At 35.3% G+C, this 22,227-nt stretch overlaps 2 protein-coding genes across 2 annotated transcripts; both read right to left on the bottom strand.

Annotated features, from left to right (window-relative positions):
• Positions 1-5,303: 5,303 nt before the first annotated feature.
• Positions 5,304-6,248, bottom strand: LOC101965328 (olfactory receptor 52K1). The gene has a single exon (XM_005342094.2). The coding sequence runs from the start codon at positions 6,246-6,248 to the stop codon at positions 5,304-5,306; it is 945 nt and encodes a 314-aa protein (XP_005342151.2).
• Positions 6,249-16,688: 10,440 nt separating this feature from the next.
• Positions 16,689-17,633, bottom strand: LOC101962745 (olfactory receptor 52P1). Its single transcript, XM_005342087.2, has one exon. It carries the CDS (start codon positions 17,631-17,633, stop codon positions 16,689-16,691), a length of 945 nt encoding a protein of 314 aa, XP_005342144.2.
• Positions 17,634-22,227: the final 4,594 nt, after the last annotated feature.

Raw genomic sequence — 22,227 nt, 5'->3', positions numbered from 1 at the left:
ATTCTGCTGTCTGTCAGCAGTCTAAAGTACAGTTGGGCAAGACTCTTTGTCAACTTCCCTGGGGTCCACAACTAGAGGGCAAGAGGTGTGTGCCACCTCTCCTCTCTGAAAGGATTCACTGCTCTCCCTTGAGAGTGTCCCCTTTACCCCATTTCCTATCTCTTCTAACTCATACCTGCTACTCTCTGCCATGCATCTGAAATCTTTCTGCATAATCATGGAGCAGTTAAACAAGGACATTGGTGGTTCCTTGTACTCCACAAATGTCCTTGCTCAGCCACAATAGCACCAATCTTTCAAATGTCTGCTTCATTCCTGGTGTACTAGTTGACCATATGTCCTTAAACAACTTGAGCTTTTCTTGAGTGCCTTGCCTAAGATATTTCTTACTAATTTTTCTGCATGGACTTTTCTTTCCCTAGCTTGTATAAAACTTATCCATTATATTTCAGATCTATACTCAGAGAAAATATGACCCTCTGTCCAATGTTGCCCCCATTTCATGTTCTCTGTTAATACATCATGGCTGACAAAATATTCCATGGTTCTACAATGTGAAGTTATTTGCTAAATATATATGTTAGTTTGTTTTACGCAGCTTCCCAGATATGCCTTCCGCATCAGATACACATTACATGAAGCGTGGGTTCCGTGTGATTCACATGACCCTTGCCAAGACTGAGTCATAGTAGGAGTTCAGTATTCAGTATATATTCACTGAATGATTCTATCAAGTAATGGCTTGTTGGAACATTTATGTGATTTGTAGCCCTTAGTTTCTGACTATTCAATGATATGTGTTGTCATTGCTATAAAAATAAGTGAAAATATTTATACTTCTCTAATATTAACTAAAATTCACATGATGAGAAATTTATAATGAGAGTGAGACCATGAGCCACAGGCCACAGGCATCTTTCCTCTTAAGTAGTGCTGTGTAGACTCTGTCTTAACAGTTATGAAGTTGATACTGAAAACCCATCAGTCCAGCTCCTTTTTTTTTTTTTTTTTTTTGTACTGGAGATTGAAATCCGCAGAACTCAACCCCTAAGCCACATCCCCAGCCCTATATTGTATTTTATTTAGAAATGGGTCTCTGAGTTGCTTAGTGCCTTGCCATTGCTGAGGCTGGCTTTGAACTCGCGATTTTCCTACCTCAGTTCCAGAGCCCTGGGATTACAGGCATTGCACCACCACGCCCGGCTAATCCAGGTTTTCTAAGTAGATTAATATACTCTTTTTTTCTTTTTTTTTTTTGCATGTTTACACTTTTATTTTTATACATTTCATTACCATTAATGGTGCTCTTTATTTTTCATGTGAATTTGAATTATTTCTTTTTCTTTTTTTTTTTTTTTAGAGAGAATGAGAGAGGAGAGAGAGAGAGAGAATTTTTAATATTTATTTATTTATTTTTTTAGTTCTTGGCGGACACAACATCTTTGTTGGTATGTGGTGCTGAGGATAGAACCCGGGCCGCACGAATGCCAGGCGAGCGCGCTACCGCTTGAGCCACATCCCCAGCCCTATTTTGAATTATTTCTAGAGTCCTTTTATTTCAGCTTGAAAGACTAAAGGGTGTGTTTCTTTCTTCCTTTCTTTCTCTTTTAATTGGTTGTTGTACATGACAGTAGAATTCATTCCAACATAATTATCCTCTTTCTTCAATCATTCTCTTTTTTGTTTTCACCGGCAAATGTCCACCATTTGTCATCAGAATTAATGAAAATGCCTGCCAAGTGATGAAATTACCTTACGTTTACACCTTTAGTTCCAATTTAAACATTGCTCCTGAATGATTGTTTTTAAATTTCAGATGTTAGCAAGATCATGGTAAATTAACTCCAATGGAATCAAATCACACATACAAAGTTCTCATCATCTTTAATTATGTTGATTGGTATGTGAAAGACAGTATTCTGAGAATACATTAACTTTTTATATTCTTTCCTTAACCAAGTGTTGTCTATGGAAACAGCAAAATTTAGAAGGAATAATATTTAAAGTTTAAATTATTTTATGAAATATTATCTTCATTTACTAAGTAGGAAATTCAGTCACTGAGATTTGTCTTGATAAATATCAACAGAATTAGTGGATGTTTGTTTTGATTTTAAAAACTGAGCAGTGTGTCTTGAGAAGGAGTGGTCTTCAAATCTTCCTTTTACTGCCACTTAAAAATATATATATTCTAATATATATATATATATATATATATATATATATATATATATATATTAGTTTATCTGTCTATCTATCTACCTTTATATAAACTTGTGATTCACATTACCCTTGCCAAGACTGGGTCATAGTAGGAGTTCAGTATATATTCACTGAATGAGTCTATCAGATAAGAGTTTGCTGTGTTGTCATCGATATGAAAACACTTATATTTCTTGAATATTATCTCAAATTCACATGAGGAGAAATTTATAATGCAAGTGAGACCATAAGCCACAGGCATCTTTCCTCTTAAGTGCTGCTGTGTAGATTCTGTCTTAACACAGCTATGTTCTTTCCCTAACAAAGTGTTATATATATTAGTCTAAACACAACAATGTCAAATAGGGTCTGATAAAAATGAGTGTATATAATCAGAAATATGAGCAAAAAGTATAAAATTTCCTTTCAAAGAAGAGGATGTGAAATCAAATCAAAGTGATTTAGAGGATCCATGGGGGTACCTCATACCAACAATCTATTTAAGTCTCACCTTGTTCAAAAAAAAAAAACAACCAGGAAAGTCAACTGGTAACATATAATGCCCCCTGCCCTCCCTCACTCCACTTCTTCTTTTCTCCATCTCTTCTTATTTAATTCTTTCCTTTTCTCAACTGTTTTGTTCTTTTATTTTCGTGGATGGACTGAATATGGAAGTCTGTGCATTATTTGTGTTTTTCTAGTTTCATGAACAAAGCTATTTTAAGCTAAGACTTACTTGTTCCACTAATAAAATTTATCTTATATGTCATGGAAATTCTAGATTCTTTAAGAACAAGAATAGAAAACACTCGTTTTAGTATAGAACATGATCATGCAAAAAGAATATTTCATATTGCATGATTTGGGTCATGAATGAGGTGGTATTAGAGACATGGGTGAATTAGAGACCACAGAAAAGGAAAACAATGTTGAGTGAAGATAAAGGAGGAGTGAGGAAAAGAAAGGCTGAAAGAAGCAAGTATGCATAGGATATGATTCCTAAAAGCTGAATAAAGGCATGTGAAAGGTTGTCAATTTCTTTGAGCAAATCTATGCATTTGAAAACTGACACATGAAAACTGAGAGAATTAATAGTGGTTTTGCATATTTTAAAATGAAATTTAATATGCATATTTAGGTTATATATAAGGACACATTCCTGTGTATGTATGCATACTTTAGGTGAGGTTTAGAAATATAATTATGTAAGCATGAGAGACAGAGCCAAGATGCTGTTTGTAGATAAAATTATTGAAAAAATGTATTTAAAAAGTGTGTATATTTATATATATTCATGAGAGTAAATATCATCCATAATTCTGTTCATTCAGGTAGACCTGGGGATATCTCAACCTGTAGCATCAGAGATGGGAAGATGAGTATTATTTACATGTCTAGACCCTTTCTTTACAAGAATTTGTTCTTTACAAGAACAAGTAAGTTTTAACTTTAAAAAATATGACATAGATTTAAAGTCTGTGAAAAACTGATTTTCTGGATATGTCTCTGGCCCTTAACAAAATGTCACTGGAGGAACAATGGCAGGGTTGGAAAATAAACAACCGAGATACAGGGCAGATACTGGAAGATAGCTAAAGTCAAGAAAAGGAATGGTTGACATCATTTGCAAATAAGTGTTAAGGACAGCCCATTGGAAGAAGTGCCTCTTGAGGTGGGAAGAATTTTAACTAAGAAAGACTGAGAGAAATGGCTTCTAAATATCACAACAGCTAGAATAGTAAGCAATGTGAGTTTTTTAGAAGCAAAGCAGTCATGTTGGGCTGGATTGATGCCTGTTCTATAATTTATTTAGAAGAGAACTCCTGGTTCTATTCATACTGGAGTCTAGTCATGCATGTCTCCTCTACCTTGAGGAACAGGATGCTGAAGATTTTTAAGTAGATGAAATGAGGTGTTTGAGAAACACATCTTCAATTCCCATGTTAACAACTTTGAATAAGAAAACCACTAAAGATAGACAGGTTAAGTACATGGATTTTATATTTAGAGATGCATACAAGTCAGATAATAGTGAGGTTGAAAAACGTTAGTGGAAATGTGCAGGGAAACCTTGGTGATCAGTTGGACTAAGAAACAGAAATAAAAATAATCACATAATTTCAAGGTTGCAAATTGAATTTGGCTCAAGTCAAATGAACAAATATGGTGAAGACAGAATACCCTATGGTTGGAAAGGAGATGAGGGGCTTAGTTTGTATGCACTACAGTATTGCTATGCACATGTACTGTATTATACAGCATAAGTATCTTTTATGTGGGTACATCTCAGATGCTTTTACCACATAAAATAAAATTTTTAGGATTCTAATTTCAGAACATTAAGTTTAAGGTGCCTATGAAAAAGGGTTCACAAGTCTTTTGCATCTCATCTTCTGGGAAACAGACAAAATGATTTAAGGCATATATTTGGGTATCTTAAATTTGTAAAAATATATGAAATGAAGTAGATGAAGTAAGAAGTAAAGCTAGAAGGAAAAATGGCTTTGTAAGGTTCTTTGTATGCTAAATGCCTATCTTCAGATGAAATCTACTATATATTACTAAAAATGGTTTCATTTTCTCTTGAAGTCTTCTATACAGAGGAAAGAATATAATCAATTATTTATGAGCTAGTGAATACCAATGTATATCTATTTCCATTAGTATTATTTCTACACAGTAGCTAAAACATGAATGTAAAAGAGAAAATGTTAAATTGTCACTGTTTTTGATAATTTTTTTGTCCCTATATCTTAATATTATATACCTAAATTGAATGTTTCTTATTTGAAAATTGTATTTCTAGTTTATAGGAAAAGCTGTGATTCAATAAAGTCAAATTAACAATAGAATATTCTCCTATATTATTGCATGTGTGCGTATTTAGGAGAATTCTCATTATAAGAATTTTGTTCTCAACTGCATCCTGGTAGAAAGGACATGCTTCCATCACATTCCCACACTGAATGAGTTTTCTTTCTTGCATTGGTTATTTCCTCATGAAGCCCCAAACCTTTAAGGAATTATCTCTACCTCCAATCCAATAGGACTTCCCACTCCACATAATCAGGCCTCCTGTCTGTCAAAGGCATCAATCAGCCTCAGTCTCTTTGACAGTGGAATATTCGCAATACCCACTCCCTCATTTGTTTGGTACGTGCTCCATAAATCAAGGGGTTGACCATGGGAGGCACCAGGAAGTAGAGATTATCGATGATGATCTGTAGATAAGGAGCCATATGGTAGCCTAAAATCTGGGCCAGAACAGAGAAAACAACAGGAGAATAAAAAAGACCAATGACACAAAGATGCGAGCCACATGTACTAAGAGCTTTGCCTCTTGCTTCCCAAGATGGTATCTGAAAGACAGCATGAAGGATAAGTCCATACGACAGAATGATGAAAAACAAATCAAATCCCACAGATGCCACAATGACCATGAGGCCATAGATAATGTGGTCAGAGATGTCTCCACAGGCTATCATCACCACAGCCATATAAGCACAGTAGGAGTAACCAATGATGTGGGTTTGGAAGCTTTCCAGTCTTTTTGCCAGGATGGGTGCTGGGGTTAGCACTGCCACTGCCCTTGCTAGGACAGTTAGTGCCATCTTCACAAGCATGCTGTCATCAAGGATGGTTGTGTATCTCAAAGGGCACCAGATAGCCACGAATCTGTCAAAAGCCATGGCCAGGAGGATCCCAGACTCCATGACATAAAAAGAAGGAATAAAAAACATTTGTGTGAGGCAGGCATCAAAGCTGATTTCCTTGGCATTCATCCAGAAGATGCCCAGCATGCGGGGCACAGTGACACTGACCAGGCATAGGTCAACACCCGAGAGCATGGCTAGGAGAAGAAACATGGGCTCGTGAAGACTCTTTTCCATTCGGATGATACATAAGATGGTGACATTGCCCATGACTGTAATAACAAATATCAAGAAAAAAGGTACAGAGAAGAAACCATGGGAAGATTCCAGGCCAGGAATTCCAGCCAGAATAAATATCAAGGGCTGGGGGAGAGAGTTGTTACAAGAGGGCATCCCTAATCTGAACTTTCCAAGGTCCGATTCCTATGGAGAAAGAAATGAGCATTTGAATTCACTGCATCATTTATACCTACAAAATGCTGGTCATTAGTAGTAGTTAATAGTGATAATCATGATTATATTATGGGCAGTAATGATTGAATGAATGCTTCTTGGGTAGAAGAAGGAGAAGCATTCTCAGGGAAAACTCTCAATAACAAACCACATCAAGAGTACAGAGTCTTCTATTTCATTTAATATAAAGCATTTAGTATCCTCTAGGATTATTTCTGAGATAGCAGGACCGGCATGATAAAATTTTCAACATTGTAGGCAGAGTTGAGAGGATGAACAAGCCAGAAAGCAGAGATCTTGCTTAAGAAAAGGAAGCTAAATTTAATCATACCCTGGTCCTCCATTTCTGGGATTGGACTTTTTTTGTGGTTCTTCCTTAGAATGTTTAGATGTAAATTGTTGATTCTGACAAGGGACTTAGGAGCCCTGATGATATTTTATATGAAAGCATGATGGTACTGACGCTAGAATTAGACTGGCAGATAGGCAAGGGTAGAATCCAGAGAATGGAGGAATTGAAATGTTAAAATTCTTCAGAGCTCTTCCTCCATCCTATCAAGATTACCTGCTCCTGCTCCAACCTGTTGCTAAGGTAACCTATCCCAGGAATTTCTCCTCCCTACAGGAAGGTATAAAAGTGCCCCACATCCTGAACAAATCACTCTGTCTTAGGCCCTCCAGCCCATCTGCTTCTCACCTTTTGGCCATCCCACTAGAGCATCTCCTGGGCCTAGTCACTTACTCAGGAAGGAGAGGGATAAGGGAAAGAGAGCAGGAAAACAAAGGAAGGCCATATAAAAAAGGTGGAACACTTCACTTCTGGGGATACCAGGATACCAGCTATGGCTCATTTCTCCCTCCTGGGAGAAGTCTATGCTACCCCTTTTAAATAAACCCTGCTTTATATGCTTGCCTTGGCATGCTTCTCTAATGTTATACTTCAACATATGAGGGAGCAGAACTCATCACCGATAACTGGTGGTATCAGAACTATGGAGGTATAATGGATTATTTTATGACAAAAATGAAATCCAAAAGTACCTCAATAAATAATAATTAAGTATTGAATTTCCAGAGTATTTGATAAAGTCTAATTGGGGAGCGGGTAAAGGGAAAGAGAACTTAATGGTTTTGTGTATTTGTGTGTGTGTGTGTGTGTGTGTTTGTATGGGTAGCATAATTGGGGGTTAATAGTAACAGATATTTCTATAGAAATAAGGCATTATTATATTTATTAAATATTTTAATTTATGTTAAGTATTTTGAAAGGAAATACATATTTACAAATTTAAGAAATATATAATAAAAGTCATAAATATATTTGATCCATTCAAAATATAAACCATAAAATTTGATATATGTAAAAATAAGAATATGAAAGCAAGACTTTTATAAAATTCTATGATTTAATTAAATTTCACTAATAGGGCTTAGTGATTATATTGGTTAAAAACAGTACAACTGTCATAGAAAAAGAAAAATTTTTAATTTCCCATGCACTCTCCTCCTCCATCTCTCTCAATCCTCTTCCTCTACTCTTTTAATAAGTTTAAAATGAAGAACATAAAAGTGTTTCACAAAGTTAAAAATATTACAACATTAATATCACTTTAGTTGTTTATCAACAGTCTTTTATTTATATTGCATCAATTTAATTCACCTTCTAATTTAGAATGTTTCCAATTTATTTTTAATAGAAGTGCATTGTTTTTAAGTTTCTTATAAATAATTGTTTTTTGTACCTGTTAGCCAAACCTTTAAGACAAAAATTAAGAAAATAACAACAAAGTTAAGTTTAAACATTATAAACCACGAATGACATTTTTGTTAATTTAATTCACTCTAAATAAGTTAAGAGTTTAAAATTGGAAGGCATATTTGCTAAAATCTTCTGTAACAATTTACATATCACAAATTGTGTTACTCAGATATAAGTATTTTATATTTCAACTTCATTTCTAAAGGCACAACACAGTTTACTGATAGGAAACTCTCCTGGAAGGTGAACTTGGCATAGTAAAAATAAGGCCTTGGAATATTACATTTCCAGAGTTGAATCTCTGCCCTGTTACTTATTCTGTATAACTTGACCAAGTCATTTAAGACTTTGAGTATCATTTCCTCTTCAAGAAATTAGATGAAGCATGTATTGCAAAGTTTGTAGAAAGGATTAAATTGTCCATTAAATTCTAAGTATGCAATACATTCTTGTTACTAACATAATTCTTTAAAGGTTTGGTACTCTAGAAATGCAAATTTTCTTCTATTATAAAATGCAAAATTTAAGTGAGACATGAGCAAAGTAATGTTATCTTTGTTTTTGTTCTTTTTTTTCTTGAAAAGAAGGGTAACTAGGATGCCATGGGAAGGATTATTTGATGATCCTAGTGATTCTGTTCTCTGATATTTTTAGATTCATTATATGCTTAAGGGAAAAATATTTCATGTTATGATAATTAGATATCTGGGAAATAAAGTGTGTTAAAAGTAAAATGAGCATTTTGGTTCAATCAAGGAAAGGATCCTATCCTAAGAGTTGCTTCTGGACAGAAAAGACAACACTGTGATTCCAGAAGCTCACTATCTGTTGGGCTTTCCAGTAGAAATTGAATAATCACTTTTGGGTAACGCTGTCGTTGAAAATTTTTCATGTGGTAATGACCTTAGGACATTATCCAAGAATTTATCAGGAGCATTACTATCAACAACTCCATCAACATTAACTATAAGTAAAGGCACCATCAATTCAGGCATAAAAATTTGAAGGATATTTATCATTTATATCTTTTTTTTTTCTTTATAAATATGTTTTATAAAGATTTGTAGAGAAATGAATTAGCAAAAATATGAGGATTTCCTAGAAAACTGATGGAAAGATTATAATACAATAAGAGTAACTGGTAGTTCATTTCAGGAAAGAAGACCGAGTCCATTTACATTAGAAAGCAAAATTTCATTATAGATAATGGAATCATGTTTTGAGTCACAAGATCATGCTAAACTTTGCTACAACACTCAGTAGCTATGAGATATTAGATTATTTGCTTATCTCTTTTCTTATGGGTTCTTTTTAATTATACATGAGAAGAGAATTCATTTTGCCATACTTATAAAAGTATTGGATATAATTTGTTCTAATTCAGTCCCCAGTACTTCCAAGTCTCTCCCTTCCTCCCATCCTCTATTCCCTTTCCCCTTTTCCTTAAAAATGTCACTGGTTACACTAAAAATTATAGAACCTGACATGGGCTTACCAATGTTATTGGTAGTGGTATTTGATTGAAGATTCAAGAATATTTTTTTTCCTACATAACTTATTTTTTTGTGTCTCAGGATTTTCTGGCTTTTCCCTTCACTCTTTTTCCCCTTTCCCTAGAATAGTACCTGCAGAGAGTTGTGAGTCTGGTCACAATGAACTTGAGACCTGCAAAGTGCACTTGAGGTTTGCGGAAGACCTGCTTATCTTCAGAAGAAGGTGGAATGACTGAGTGTGAGGGAGATTTAAGCAGAGTTCTTTGCCTTACTGGGTCCCAAGTGAATACTGTTCTTAGTTTGGATATTCTGAGGATAGCACACGTGACAGGAGTATGGAAAGCTAATTGCTGGTGTGGTGTGGGAGCAGGATGGTGTGGCTTACAGACCCAAGAGGAAGGGAGTAGGGAATCATTTAGAATGGAAATCAGAATGCTGGAACAACAGGAAGATTATAGTCAGGACAGTGTTGCTCACAGCTATAATTATATACAAATTTCTCTACCAATTTGTCTAAATCACTTGTTGACTTTTTTTTTTTTTTTTTGTACCAAGGATTGAACTAAGAGACACTCAACCATTGAGACACATTCCCATCCCTATTCTGTACTTTCTTTAGAGATGTGGTCTCACTGAGTTGCTTAGTGCCTTGCTTTTGCTGAGGCTGACTTTGAACTCAAGATCCTCTGGCCTCCGCCTCCTGAGCTGCTGGGATTACAGGCTTGCACCACGAGATGTTTTTATTTCTAATGGTCTTGAGGATTTCATCAGTAAAACCTTACCTGGAATCAAGAATCTTGGTTTCTTAGATGGGATTAAAACCCACAAAAAAGGTTGGAGAAAGATCATATACTACTTGGGGGTAAAAAAGATATGCAAAAAGAAACATAAAGAGAGTAGAAATAAGAGCAAAAAGGAACTCTAGACAACAAATATTGTACAAAATTAAGTTTAGGAGAGAATGAGTTTTGGAATGACTCTTGGCAGAAATAAGAAGCTGAACTTGTGAGTAGATTTAAAGGAGGGAGAGCAAGTGCGGACAATTGATTTGCTAGAGAAACTGAAGATAATCACCAGAGCTCTGTTCATTTTTATGTCCCCAGTGCCTGGTAAATTTTAGATCTTCAAATATTTTTCTATGAGCAAATGTACTTGTACACACATCTTTGTGCGTATACACACTCACCATGCTTTTTCATCAAACATGATTAGGCCTGGACCGTAGGCTGAGAATGATATTGCCAAGGATAAGTGACTTATCAGAGCTTATCAGAGTCTTCATTAAGCCATATCCTACAGCCTACAGTATATTCAGGACACTCAAATAAATCTAATTTTTCCCAAAGTAGTTACTGACAACCTGGATTAACTTATTATATTGGTCTAGTAAAAAAAATCTCTTAAAAAGATTTTCAGCATTCTTTTCTTCCATTCTTTTCCTCAGTGCTAGTTATCTCCTTGCAGCCATGATGCTCTTTCTTTTTGGATATACCACATATTTTTATTTTGTATGGTTAAGCTATATAACATGATGTTTTAATTCACATTGTGAAATGGTTACTATGTGTAAGCAAGTAGCATAAGTATCATCCCATATAGTTAACTTGTTTGGTGGTAAGAGTACCTAAAATTCACTAAGAAGTTTTAATTTTTCAACATATGATACCATATTATTAACTATATTCCTCATTAGATCTATGTATTAGATCTCCAGACATTTCTACATAACTGCAAATTTGCACTGTTTGCCCCAAATCTGTCCATCCCTCTTTCCATGACTGGTAACTACCTTTCTACTCTGTTTCTATTGTGTTTGAGACACATACATGCACACACACACACACACACACACACACACACACACTTGATTTCACATATAATGTCATGTAATTATGTGTCTTTTTGTGTTTGTCATATTCAAGTTGGCATAATGTTTTCCAAGTCTGCCCTTATTGTTACAATGGCAGAATCCTTTATTTTAAAGTTGAATGTAATCTTTTAAAAACACAAACCTAATTGTTGCGCCACACAATGAAGCCAGTCAGGATCACTCCAAGTGAATTTGGGGACTAAATAAAGGCACAGACACAGAAAGTACCTTTACTTTGGGTTCAGTGACCGCTCCTCAGCCACAGCTACCACAAAGGGGGCAAGGCAGGAAAGAAAGGGAGCAAGGAAATCTTGCTGAACCATTTTATTGGGGAGAAGCTATTCAAATGAGGCAAGGGATCAGGTTTCAGGAGGTTGAGTCTAGCTTCCTGATGTCTTGCTGTCAGCAGGTTGACTGACATCTAGGAAGGCCATCCCCATCTCTCGTGCTATGTGGGAATCATAGGCAGAGCCAGCAAAAAGACTCATAAGTTGCTGGCCCAAACAGAGGGGCAACATGGGTTCAGTCCACCCTGTGTGCTGAATGCTCATAGTTCACACACACACAGCTACATCTCCACACTTTCATTGCTCAAAGCTAAGGGGCATTCATTTCCCAAGTGGCAGCTCCTAACACCTAATCAAACTTTCATTGTCCTCCTCTAGTTTTTGGAATGAAATTGAGTATATCCAGTATTCACTGCCCAGTCTTTCTCAATGGCTTTCCCATCGCTTTTTTAACTCTAACACACTAGGCAGACTACTTCAGTCCTTTGAAAGTAGATACTCTATCCTAAGAACCACACTTGTTCAAACATACTGCTTTCTCTCCCCTAAACATTGCCACCCTGTTTCCATGACCACTCTATTTTTCTTCATCTAGTTAACTCCCATTTTCACTCAATTAATATTACTTAAAAAAATTTTTCCTTGATTCCCCAGACTAGATCAAAACTCCATGTTGTGTGTCCTCATAGAAACTCCTTATTAATCTGCCCTTACTATACTTAAGATCCACTATAATCATGCATTAAAGTATCATCTGATTAAGTTATGTCACCTCCATCAGAATGTGTGTTCCCTGAAGCATACACATTTATTTTATTCACTGTTTTTGTAAGAATCTAGCACAACATGACACATAAATATTTGTTTTATGATGACATAAAGAGTCTGCATATTTTCTCTGTCAGCTAGAATTTAATGGAGGTTTTTTTGAGGATTTGGTTTTATTATTGCTCTCATTAAATATTTCCAATTTACAGTTGTTAGTAGATAACTGGTAAGTGGTAACACTGTAGCTTATATTTACACTAAATATATTAGAACCAAATTAAACTTCAGTATTAATGGTAGGTACAAATAACAAAAAATATAGTATGAGATTGAAGAATTGTCCAATCATCATCAGGAAACAGTTAACAAAATGCAATAGTTCCTAGTTCTATATTTCCTAGAAAATCCTCTTTTTGCCTGGAAGAAATTTGTCCCCACTCTCTTATTATTTTTTCCCACTATCTTAATAAACATCATTAAAATATATCTTTATGTTTTTTTTTCTTTTTTTCTTTTGATACTGAAGAATGGACTCGGAGTAGCTGTGCCACTGAATTGCATCCCCAGTCCTTTTTATTTATTTTTAAAATTTTGAGACAGGTTCTTTTTTTTTTTTTTTTTTTTAAAAGTCATCATCTTTTTTTTTTTTTTTTTGAAAGAGAGAATGAGAGAGGAGAGAGAGAGAATATTTAATATTTATTTTTCAGTTCTCGGCGGACACAACATCTTTGTTGGTATGTGGTGCTGAGGATGGAACCCGGGTCGCACGCATACCAGGCGAGCACGCTACCGCTTGAGCCACATCCCCAGCCCTTGAGACAGGTTCTTGCTAAGTTACTGAGGATGGTCGGGAATTTGCAATCCTCCTGCCTCAATCCCTGAAGACACTGGGATTATAGGTGTGCAGCACTGTGCCAGGTCCTTTATAATTTTAATTAAGATAAATTATAACTGTCACTTGAATAGGAATTCTAAAATACAAATATATCCAAATATCTTCTGGCTTTATTAATTCACTTAGAATTAATACAGTGGTAGCTTCACCTTCAGAATATAGCCTCCATTGCTCTAAGATTTCTTTATTTTTTTTAAATGCTTTTGTTCTTTCTCTCTCCCCTCTCCCTCTCCCTAACAAGATTAGGGACAAGGTGTTATCTTTTTCCCCCTAGTTAATTGCCCTAGAACAATTAATTACCCACTACAGGAAGGAGATGCTGGCTGAGGATCTGGGAAATGAATATTTCTCAAATTAACAAGTGAAACCTAACATGCCTTCGTGTGTGGGGGGGGTCCTGGGGCCCCTACCAGAGCACACCTGGAATGTAACACCTGAAGTTCCTTTAAAAAGCTCTAGTCCCTTTTTTTTTTTAAATATTTTACTTTTTAATTGTAGTTGGACACAATACCATTATTTTATTTATTTTATGTAGTACAGAGGATTGAACCCAGGGTCCCAAACATGCTGGGCAAGTGCTCTACCACTGAGCCACATCCCCAGCCCTCCACTCCCTCTTGATGAACAGAGTCACAACCTTTGGGACAGGAGTCCCCTGTCTTTCTCCCTTGCTAGCAAAGCAATAAAACTTCTTTTTCCTTTTTCTCAAAACCGTGTCCTCATTATTATTATTATTGTTATTATTTTTTTATGTTTTAGTTGTAGTTGGACACAATACTTTTATTTCATTCATTTATTTTTATGTGGTACTGAGGATAAAACTCAGGGCCTTGCACATGCTAGAGGAGCGTTCCACTGCTAAGCACAACCCCAGCACCCCCTCTCCTCATTATTAAATTGGCATTGATTGACTTTTGGATACAGGAACAGGGACTGAGCTTGAGCTTTCAGTTACACATTCACTAAACATATGCTTACATAGAATCTGAAAAGTGTTAGGTATAAAAGGTAAAAGAATAGTCCCTAAACATGGGATTAAGTATTTTTGTGTTGACTCAAATCCAGAGTAAAAAACTTAAATAATGGGCAACCTTGGGCAAGCTAATTAATCTCTATAAAACTTAATTCCTCATCTATGAAATCAGAATAGTTTCTACTTTAATAATTGCTGTAATAATTATGTAATTAAAATATCATGTATATCATATATACATATATATATACACTAAGTCTAAATCATATATTATTAAATGTATAAGTGTGATATATGCTTTAGAGCGTATGTCAATATTTGGTATATAATTTGTATACACAAGTATATTTGTAATAATAATCCATCATTTCAGCTTTTTCAGTAAAATTTCAAGCACTTACTATTATCAGTGTCTTATATGCTTTCACTCATTTAATCCTTAAAAGTCCATGGAGAATGAAATTTCTTGATCCCAATTTTATTGATTGTGACAGTATGTCCTAGAACATTTCAACAACTTGTGTGAGTGTACACAGATAGATGAATGAAGAACTTCGGCACTTTGTCTTCAGAGACCGTTCATTTAACCTCTTAACTGTGCTAAAACCCAAATTGGCAAAGAAGCACATGAAGAGTTAATTACAACAATTTTTTTTGTTGTTGTTTTACAATACTGATAGAGTTTTTGTCAATACAACTTGAAGACATTAATATTTCAGTAAAAATGGAAGAGTTTAAACAGGAATTGTATCTGGAAGAACAATTAATTCTTCACAGGAAAGAAAAAAAGGGTAGAGAGGAGAATTTTAGCATAGATATAAACATGTGAAGAGATATGTTGCTTGAAAACAGGTGTGAGTATTCATAGAGAGGATGAAATGTGAAAGGTATATGCAAGAACAGAAAGAGAGACATTTTTAAAAAAGAATTTCTTAAAACTCTGTTTGGTTATACTGGATTTTGCATGAATCTGACATAACCAAGGTTTTCCGCTCTCTATGTATATTGGAAATATAACGTAATCCCAATATAGAGGATGAGATAGATATAGTAAGTAAAATCTAATACTGTAAAAGCTTCAGTGGAAATTGCTGAAGTGATTCTCATAGGAAATAAAATCTGAAACAATAGTATGTAAGAGAGCCTCTGGGAAAAGGAGATAGAAAGAAGCCCATACCACTACCTTTAGGAACCTCCTGGATTGAATAGAAAGCAAATGGTGAGAAAAGAAAGATGCAAATAATACTCTTCAAATAGCAAATTACTGTAAACATAAGATCAGTTCAATGAAATTCAACATGCATTTATTGAGTGCCTCTGTAATGAGCCAAGAAATGAAGAAAGGAATCACACTTCTTAAGGAGTAAATGCTTAAATAATTTTGTAAAAATATTTATATTCTTTTTAATAATTTCAATATTTCTTGTGGCATGATTATCCCCAAATATAAAATCAGTTATTTAAAAATCATAGACATTTTCCTTCAATAAAAGTATTAACATGTAAAAGTTAAAAAGAGCTGCACACATGAATCACACTCAGTGACCTGAAGTCAGCTCTGGGCATAGTTACAAATAGGTATTGTCAAGCATGAAGCTGGTTTTCTTTTAAGAGATTCTGTAATAAAGGTCTAAAGAGGTCACATGTGAACTCAAGTAACTAACATCAGGCACAAGTTGCTATTGGTGGAAAGAATGTTCGCAGTCTGAAAGCAAAAGAGGTTCTAAATGTTTGCTGACTTGATTATTGTAATGCTGAACCATTTCATGTTAACCAAACTTGTCCTTTCCATCAATCCCTTGAATATATACAAAATTGTTTAATGCATTCAGGAACACTAAAAATCAGTTATGTTGCCACTTCTGTGAAATATTGACAGTGATCTTAACTTTTTTTCAATTGATTCCTCATGGGGAAGTTTTTGACATTTTCATGACTTTCTGTCCTTTTTGAATCCTCCTTGTTTGAAAGTCGGCTATTATCCCAATTATACTACAGGTTAGAAACTACAAGGAACAGATGAAGACTCATCTACTACTCATCCAATTTCAATTAGGTTCCTAAAACTCAGGTCCACACAAAAAATATTATGCCCATTGTTTCATTAGGATTGGGGAATTTCTTATGTACTTATTCTTCCAGTATAAATAACATGTCTAATTTCCTTGGAGGAAAAAAAGAAAAAGAAAAACAAACAAACAAACCCTTAAATATAGGGAATTCCAATCCAGATGTTCATGTGCTCTAGCCCTGGGATGCCCATCAGTAAGGTATGAGAAAGGTATCAATTATTTACCCTCTTCTCTTCCTAACTACCACTGCAATTACAGTATGATCAGACAACTTTTGCCCTTAGAGAACTAAGAACATGCTCCCGAATTTTCTTCGTCCTAACACCATAAACAATGGGGTTCAAAAAGGGGGGTACGAGAAGATACATATTTGCAATGAAGATGTGAATTTGGGGGGGCACATTGTGTCCAAAGCGGTGAGTCAAGAAAGTAAAAACAGCCGTGGAATAAAAAACAAGGATGACACAGACATGGGAGCCACATGTGCCCAGAGCTTTCAGACGGGCTTCTCTGGAGGGAAGACGAAAGACTGCACGGAGGATTAGAACATAAGAGAAGACAATGAAAAAGCCATCACAGGAGCCGATCACAGAAGCCACACTGAGGCTGTAACGCTTGGTGGCTCCTGTGTCTACACACGCCAGCTTCACCACAGCCATGAACTCGCAGTAGGTGTGTGCGATGATTCGAGTCCTGCAGTAGGGGAGCTGCTTGAGCAGGATGGGGTGTGGGGAAAAGAAGGCTACTCCCCTCACCAGCACAGCAGCTCCCATTTGGGCAATGCGATTGTGGGTGAGAATTGTGGCATGGCGCAGTGGTTCACAGATGGCCACGTACCGGTCAATGGCCATGGCCAAGAAGAAGCCTGATTCCATGGCGGTAAAGCTGTGGATGAAGAACATTTGAGCCAGGCAAGCATCAAAGGCTATGTGGTGGGCTCCCAGCCAGAAGAGACAGAGCATGCGCGGCAGCGTGGACGTGGACAGCACCAGGTCAGTCACTGAGAGCATGCACAGGAACAGGAACATGGGCTCGTGGAGACTTCGCTCTGCCCTCACCACAGCCAGGATGGTCACGTTCCCCACCACAGCCACCACATACATGGAGCAGAAGGGAATCCCAATCCAGACGTGCAAGTGCTCTAGCCCTGGGATGCCCATCAGCAAGAAGCTGTTTGGAGATATTTCGGATTTATTGGCTGGTTCCATGGTGCAGCTGCCCTCTGTCTTCTCTGGAGGAGTCTTTCCAGTTAGAGCAAAAGTATTCTGCCAGGGTCATTACAACAAATCTGAAAAATGAAAAACGCATCTGGAAGATCCGAAGCATTATATTAGAAAGCTTTCTGAATTTAGAGTGAAAAAACAAAACAGACAAACAAACAAACAAAAAAACAGTGACACTGAACACAAACTATGCAGCCAGATACAAAGTCAAGAGCTTCTTCAGTTGTTTTAAAACCTAATTATCTGTGAGCAATAAAATAAAAAATTAATTCACATTTTTAAATGATAAGCTATATTAGCTTTTGTTAGAAAGATTAAATTTTATAAGTGGAAAATCTTCAAATTCATCTATCCTGAGTTCCTTCTCATGTCAACCTGAAGGACAACTTTTTAGCTGACATCTGAGTACTCTCTGCTAAGGGTATGCATTTTGTAGAGGGTCCATTGCACTTTTATTATTTCTTAGTACTTCCCAGAATCTATACCCAGGACACTTGAGATGGTATTGGCCCCTTAGCTCTTGGAGCTCTGGAATGTTAACATATATCACATTTTTATCAATTTTTCACTTTTTCAAATGAATAATTTCCCAACTCTACCCACCTTTTTTATACCTAATTTTTAGAAATCCTAATTTTCTACTTTTACTCTTCTGTACCTCCCATAGTATGCCCTGTGCATCTTAACTTTCCTTATGGGTATTATCTGAGTGTACTAGTCATAACAAAGACCACTGTTTCTGGTATTTATTTTAATATTTACAATATTGGTGTGATCACAGTTCTTATAATTTTATATCAAGAAGGAAATTAATACTTATTTGTTCCTGACATGAGTAAAAGTACTGTCCTAGAACCTTTGTATTTGTTACTGTTAAGCTGCAAAACTATGCCAGCTAAATATTATTTTCCAGGTTGATTAATTAAAAAATAGAAGCCCAGGGGTTGGGGATATAGCTCAGTTGGTAGAGTGCTTGCCTTGCACACACTAGGCCTTGGGTTCAAACCCAAGCACCACCCACACACACACACAAAATATAGAAGCCCAGAATATTATGAAATAGTGACTCAAACACAAGAATTCTAACACAATTCTTTATGACTGTAGAGTTCATGTTATTCTTCACTATGCCAAACTCCATCTTTACTGTCACAGATATTTAGTGTGTAGACACTTATCAATATTTTGATTATTTCAAATGTCAGATTTCTCTTGATAATTTTTGCAATGTTCAAAACTTTGTACTTCTATTTATCAAATTGTGTTGTATTGTGTTATGTAATATTTTAAGTTTATTTTTAAGCACTTATCACTGTCTTTACCCTCCATTTGATCAGCATTATCTGCTGCCTTTGTAGGTAGGTGTTCTATATCTACATATAAGTAATATAAATATACTATTAAAATAAGATTAGGCCAATAGCACGGTTCTTTTTATCTGCCTAAATTTTTTATTGATTTAAAACATAATTTACATAGTATTGATTAATTAATGAAAAATATTTTGAACTTAACCAATCATGAAATAACAAGTAATGTATCCTGTGTATACTATTATAATTTGTGAAGTCTGGCCAAGTGTCCCATATGCTCACTTTATTCACTATTTGTGAATAAATGCAGCAAATATTGAACTGATTAGATGCTGGATTATAAATACTTTCAGTGTTAATTGAAAATTTTCTCAGTCTGACCTGGGCTTTATAAAATGATTATTTATGTAATTGCATTTAATTATTATGATATTTTGCTCCTAGAAAATAAAGCACATTAAACCTTAAAGGTTTTCAAATTATACCAGCAATCACCTGCTTTTCTTCCTTTTGTTTCTATTTCCAGCAACGATTCTCCCTTTGTTTTCTTTTTTATTAAATGCATTTATCTCCATGATAAGGTTTAAGTTATTCTGTACCTATGAATTATAGCTCATTCTTCAGTTTTCTAGTCTTCACAGTGGAGAAAACAAAAAGTTGTGGAAGTCTTAAGTTAATTAAAACATATAAACAACACAAAGCAAGCATTCAATAAATCAAGCATTGGAATTAGTTCATTGTTCCATTTTTCTGCAGGATAATGTGATTCCATTAAAGTGTGTAAGCAAAGACACAACAATCAGAATTGCATACCAGATACAAATTAAACCATGATCCACCCTTTTAGCTAACCACTCTCTTTACACTTCACTGGGTTCTACTGAATTTCTAACTATTGTCCCAGGACACCATACCTCTTTTAAATATTGTGCCTTTCTGTACTTCCTCTTTTGATTCCCACACCCCAACCCTTGTCATGTTTTCTTGGCAAATAATGCTCATCTTATAGCATGTAGTTCAAATGGAATCTCTTCTAGACTCTGCTGGATTAAGACAACAAGATTGTTATTTTCTGTGTTCCTTTTGCCTGCTTAATATTTAAAAAATATTTTCATAATCTTATTAAACTGTAGAACATAACATTTATGAATATATTATTATTCAGACATGTAACTCCCTGAATGACTAAATTACTCACAGTGTAGAAACTCTAGCATAGCTAGGAATTACTATGACTCAGCCTAAAGACTAGCACTGGGTTATTCTTATTAGTATGAAAAACCAAGCAGTTGCACCCTTTGTCTGGCTTCAAAACCATGTACTTAAGTATGATTTTATGCTTTTTATGAACACTTACACAGGAGGAATACTGTTTCTAATATTTACTTAGATTAATACAAAATGCCTGAATATAGGGGTTAAGAAACATGTCCCTGCCACCTTCGCCTATAGTGAAAGAAAAAGATTTTATTACTTTGTTCAGCCATGTTTATGAAAGAGGATGGCAGGAGCAGAGAGCACAGTTCAATAAGGTTTGATTCCAAACCAATTACAGATTACCCGAGGGCTTGGGAATCTTGATTATCCAGATCTCCACTATAGAAAAATAGAAAGCTGTTAAACTGTTCACACTTTTCTGTTGGCTCCTAGAACTTTGAAAATTAACATAATAAACTGGAGAAGACCTACATATCTTTACTCCTACATGACTAGAGTGGTGAAAATATAGATTATATATATATATATATATATATATATATATATATATATATATATATACATATACACACACACACATACAAACAGACATGGAATAATAAATAATGGTTTTGTTCATACAGAGATTTAAGAACAAAATAATTTTTTTACTTGTGATGTGTCAAGCTCCTTCAAACACACTGCATCAATACTCAAACAAATTTACTTTATATGCATATACACATTTGAATAAATCATATTTAAAACAAAAAAAATTGTTAAGCCTATTAAAATATACTCTAATGTTTGCTACTAACGTGTTTTATTTAGGGGCAGAAATCAAAGTTGAAGTGAGGAAGGGGAAGACCTAGAGATGAGAAAATACTTATTTAAAAAATCCATTCAGGAGCCAGGCATGATGGTGTATGCCTGCAATCCCAGGATATCAGGAGGCTGAGGCAGGAGGATTGTCAGTTCAAAGCCAGCTTTAGAAAAAGCAAGGTGCTAAGTAACTCAGTGAGACCCTGTCCCTAAATAAAATACAAAATAAGCTAGGGATATTGTAATGGCACCCCCTCCTCCACAGAAAATCTTAATTAAGCTTCTCCAGAAAGCTTCACCATAATTAATCTTAGTACTATCAGCACAAGAGTCTCTACAAAAGAGTTCAATGTAGTTAAACTTTCTATTTTCCTGTTGCTCTATTTTACTTGGCCATTGGCCTGGAAGAAATCAGTACTGCAGGTGCTGAATGCCCCTTTACTAGTTTTTCACAAACATTTATCCAGTATAGTAGTTTGTAGAAGTGTGTTTGCAAATGCAAAATGTGATTAAAACAAAAACAAAAACAAACAAAACAAAACAAAAGACAAATCCTTTAATAAGGCCTCTGGCCTTAAGTTGGAGCTTCAAAGAGATGTCTATAGTTCTAAGATAAGAGAAGTTACCAACTGGGCTCCATGGTAACAGCTGGGGGGAGGGGTGGAGAGTAGAAGCTCAACCCTTCTTAGGTGCTGTCCTTGAAGGGTTAACTTGCCCAAAAACAGTGAAAGAAAAAGCTGCTTTTGTGTGAACTTCTGCAGAATGTGAGCTTCTGGAGGCCTTCCCTTTACACGCTGGGTATAAAGTTCTGAAACTATTAATTGATTACAACAAAAATTGTACCCTCTCTACCTGGCTGTAGCCAAATAAAACTGTTTCCTGCTATCTTCAATGCCCTGCCTCCTCTGTCCCTTACAACAATATGGCTCAGTGGTTGAGTGCCCCTGAGTTCAATTCCTGGTACCCCCCCATCAAAAAAATTATTCAGGAGAAAATGTCATGCTAACAGTTTCAGTTTGGAATTTTTTTTCATAAATTTACTCTTACCACTGTAGATTAACTAGTTTGAATAAAACATAGTAATAATTATAATATTTTAATTTTTAAAATTTTATATCTTTATGATTAAGATATTCAAATTCATTTTTCTAGCTTTTTAAAATTAGAGTTCCTGTACTAATAATGTAGTGCTCTGGTTGCTTTAAGAAAGTAAGTAAAAAGAAAATGTTGGCTAGATCTTGTCCTTG

This window comes from Ictidomys tridecemlineatus, chromosome 4 (genome assembly GCF_052094955.1).
Source record: "Ictidomys tridecemlineatus isolate mIctTri1 chromosome 4, mIctTri1.hap1, whole genome shotgun sequence".
NCBI classification, from domain to species: Eukaryota; Metazoa; Chordata; class Mammalia; order Rodentia; family Sciuridae; genus Ictidomys; species Ictidomys tridecemlineatus.
The sequence above is the reverse complement of the archived record's forward strand: the minus strand, read 5'-3'. Positions and strand labels throughout refer to the sequence as shown.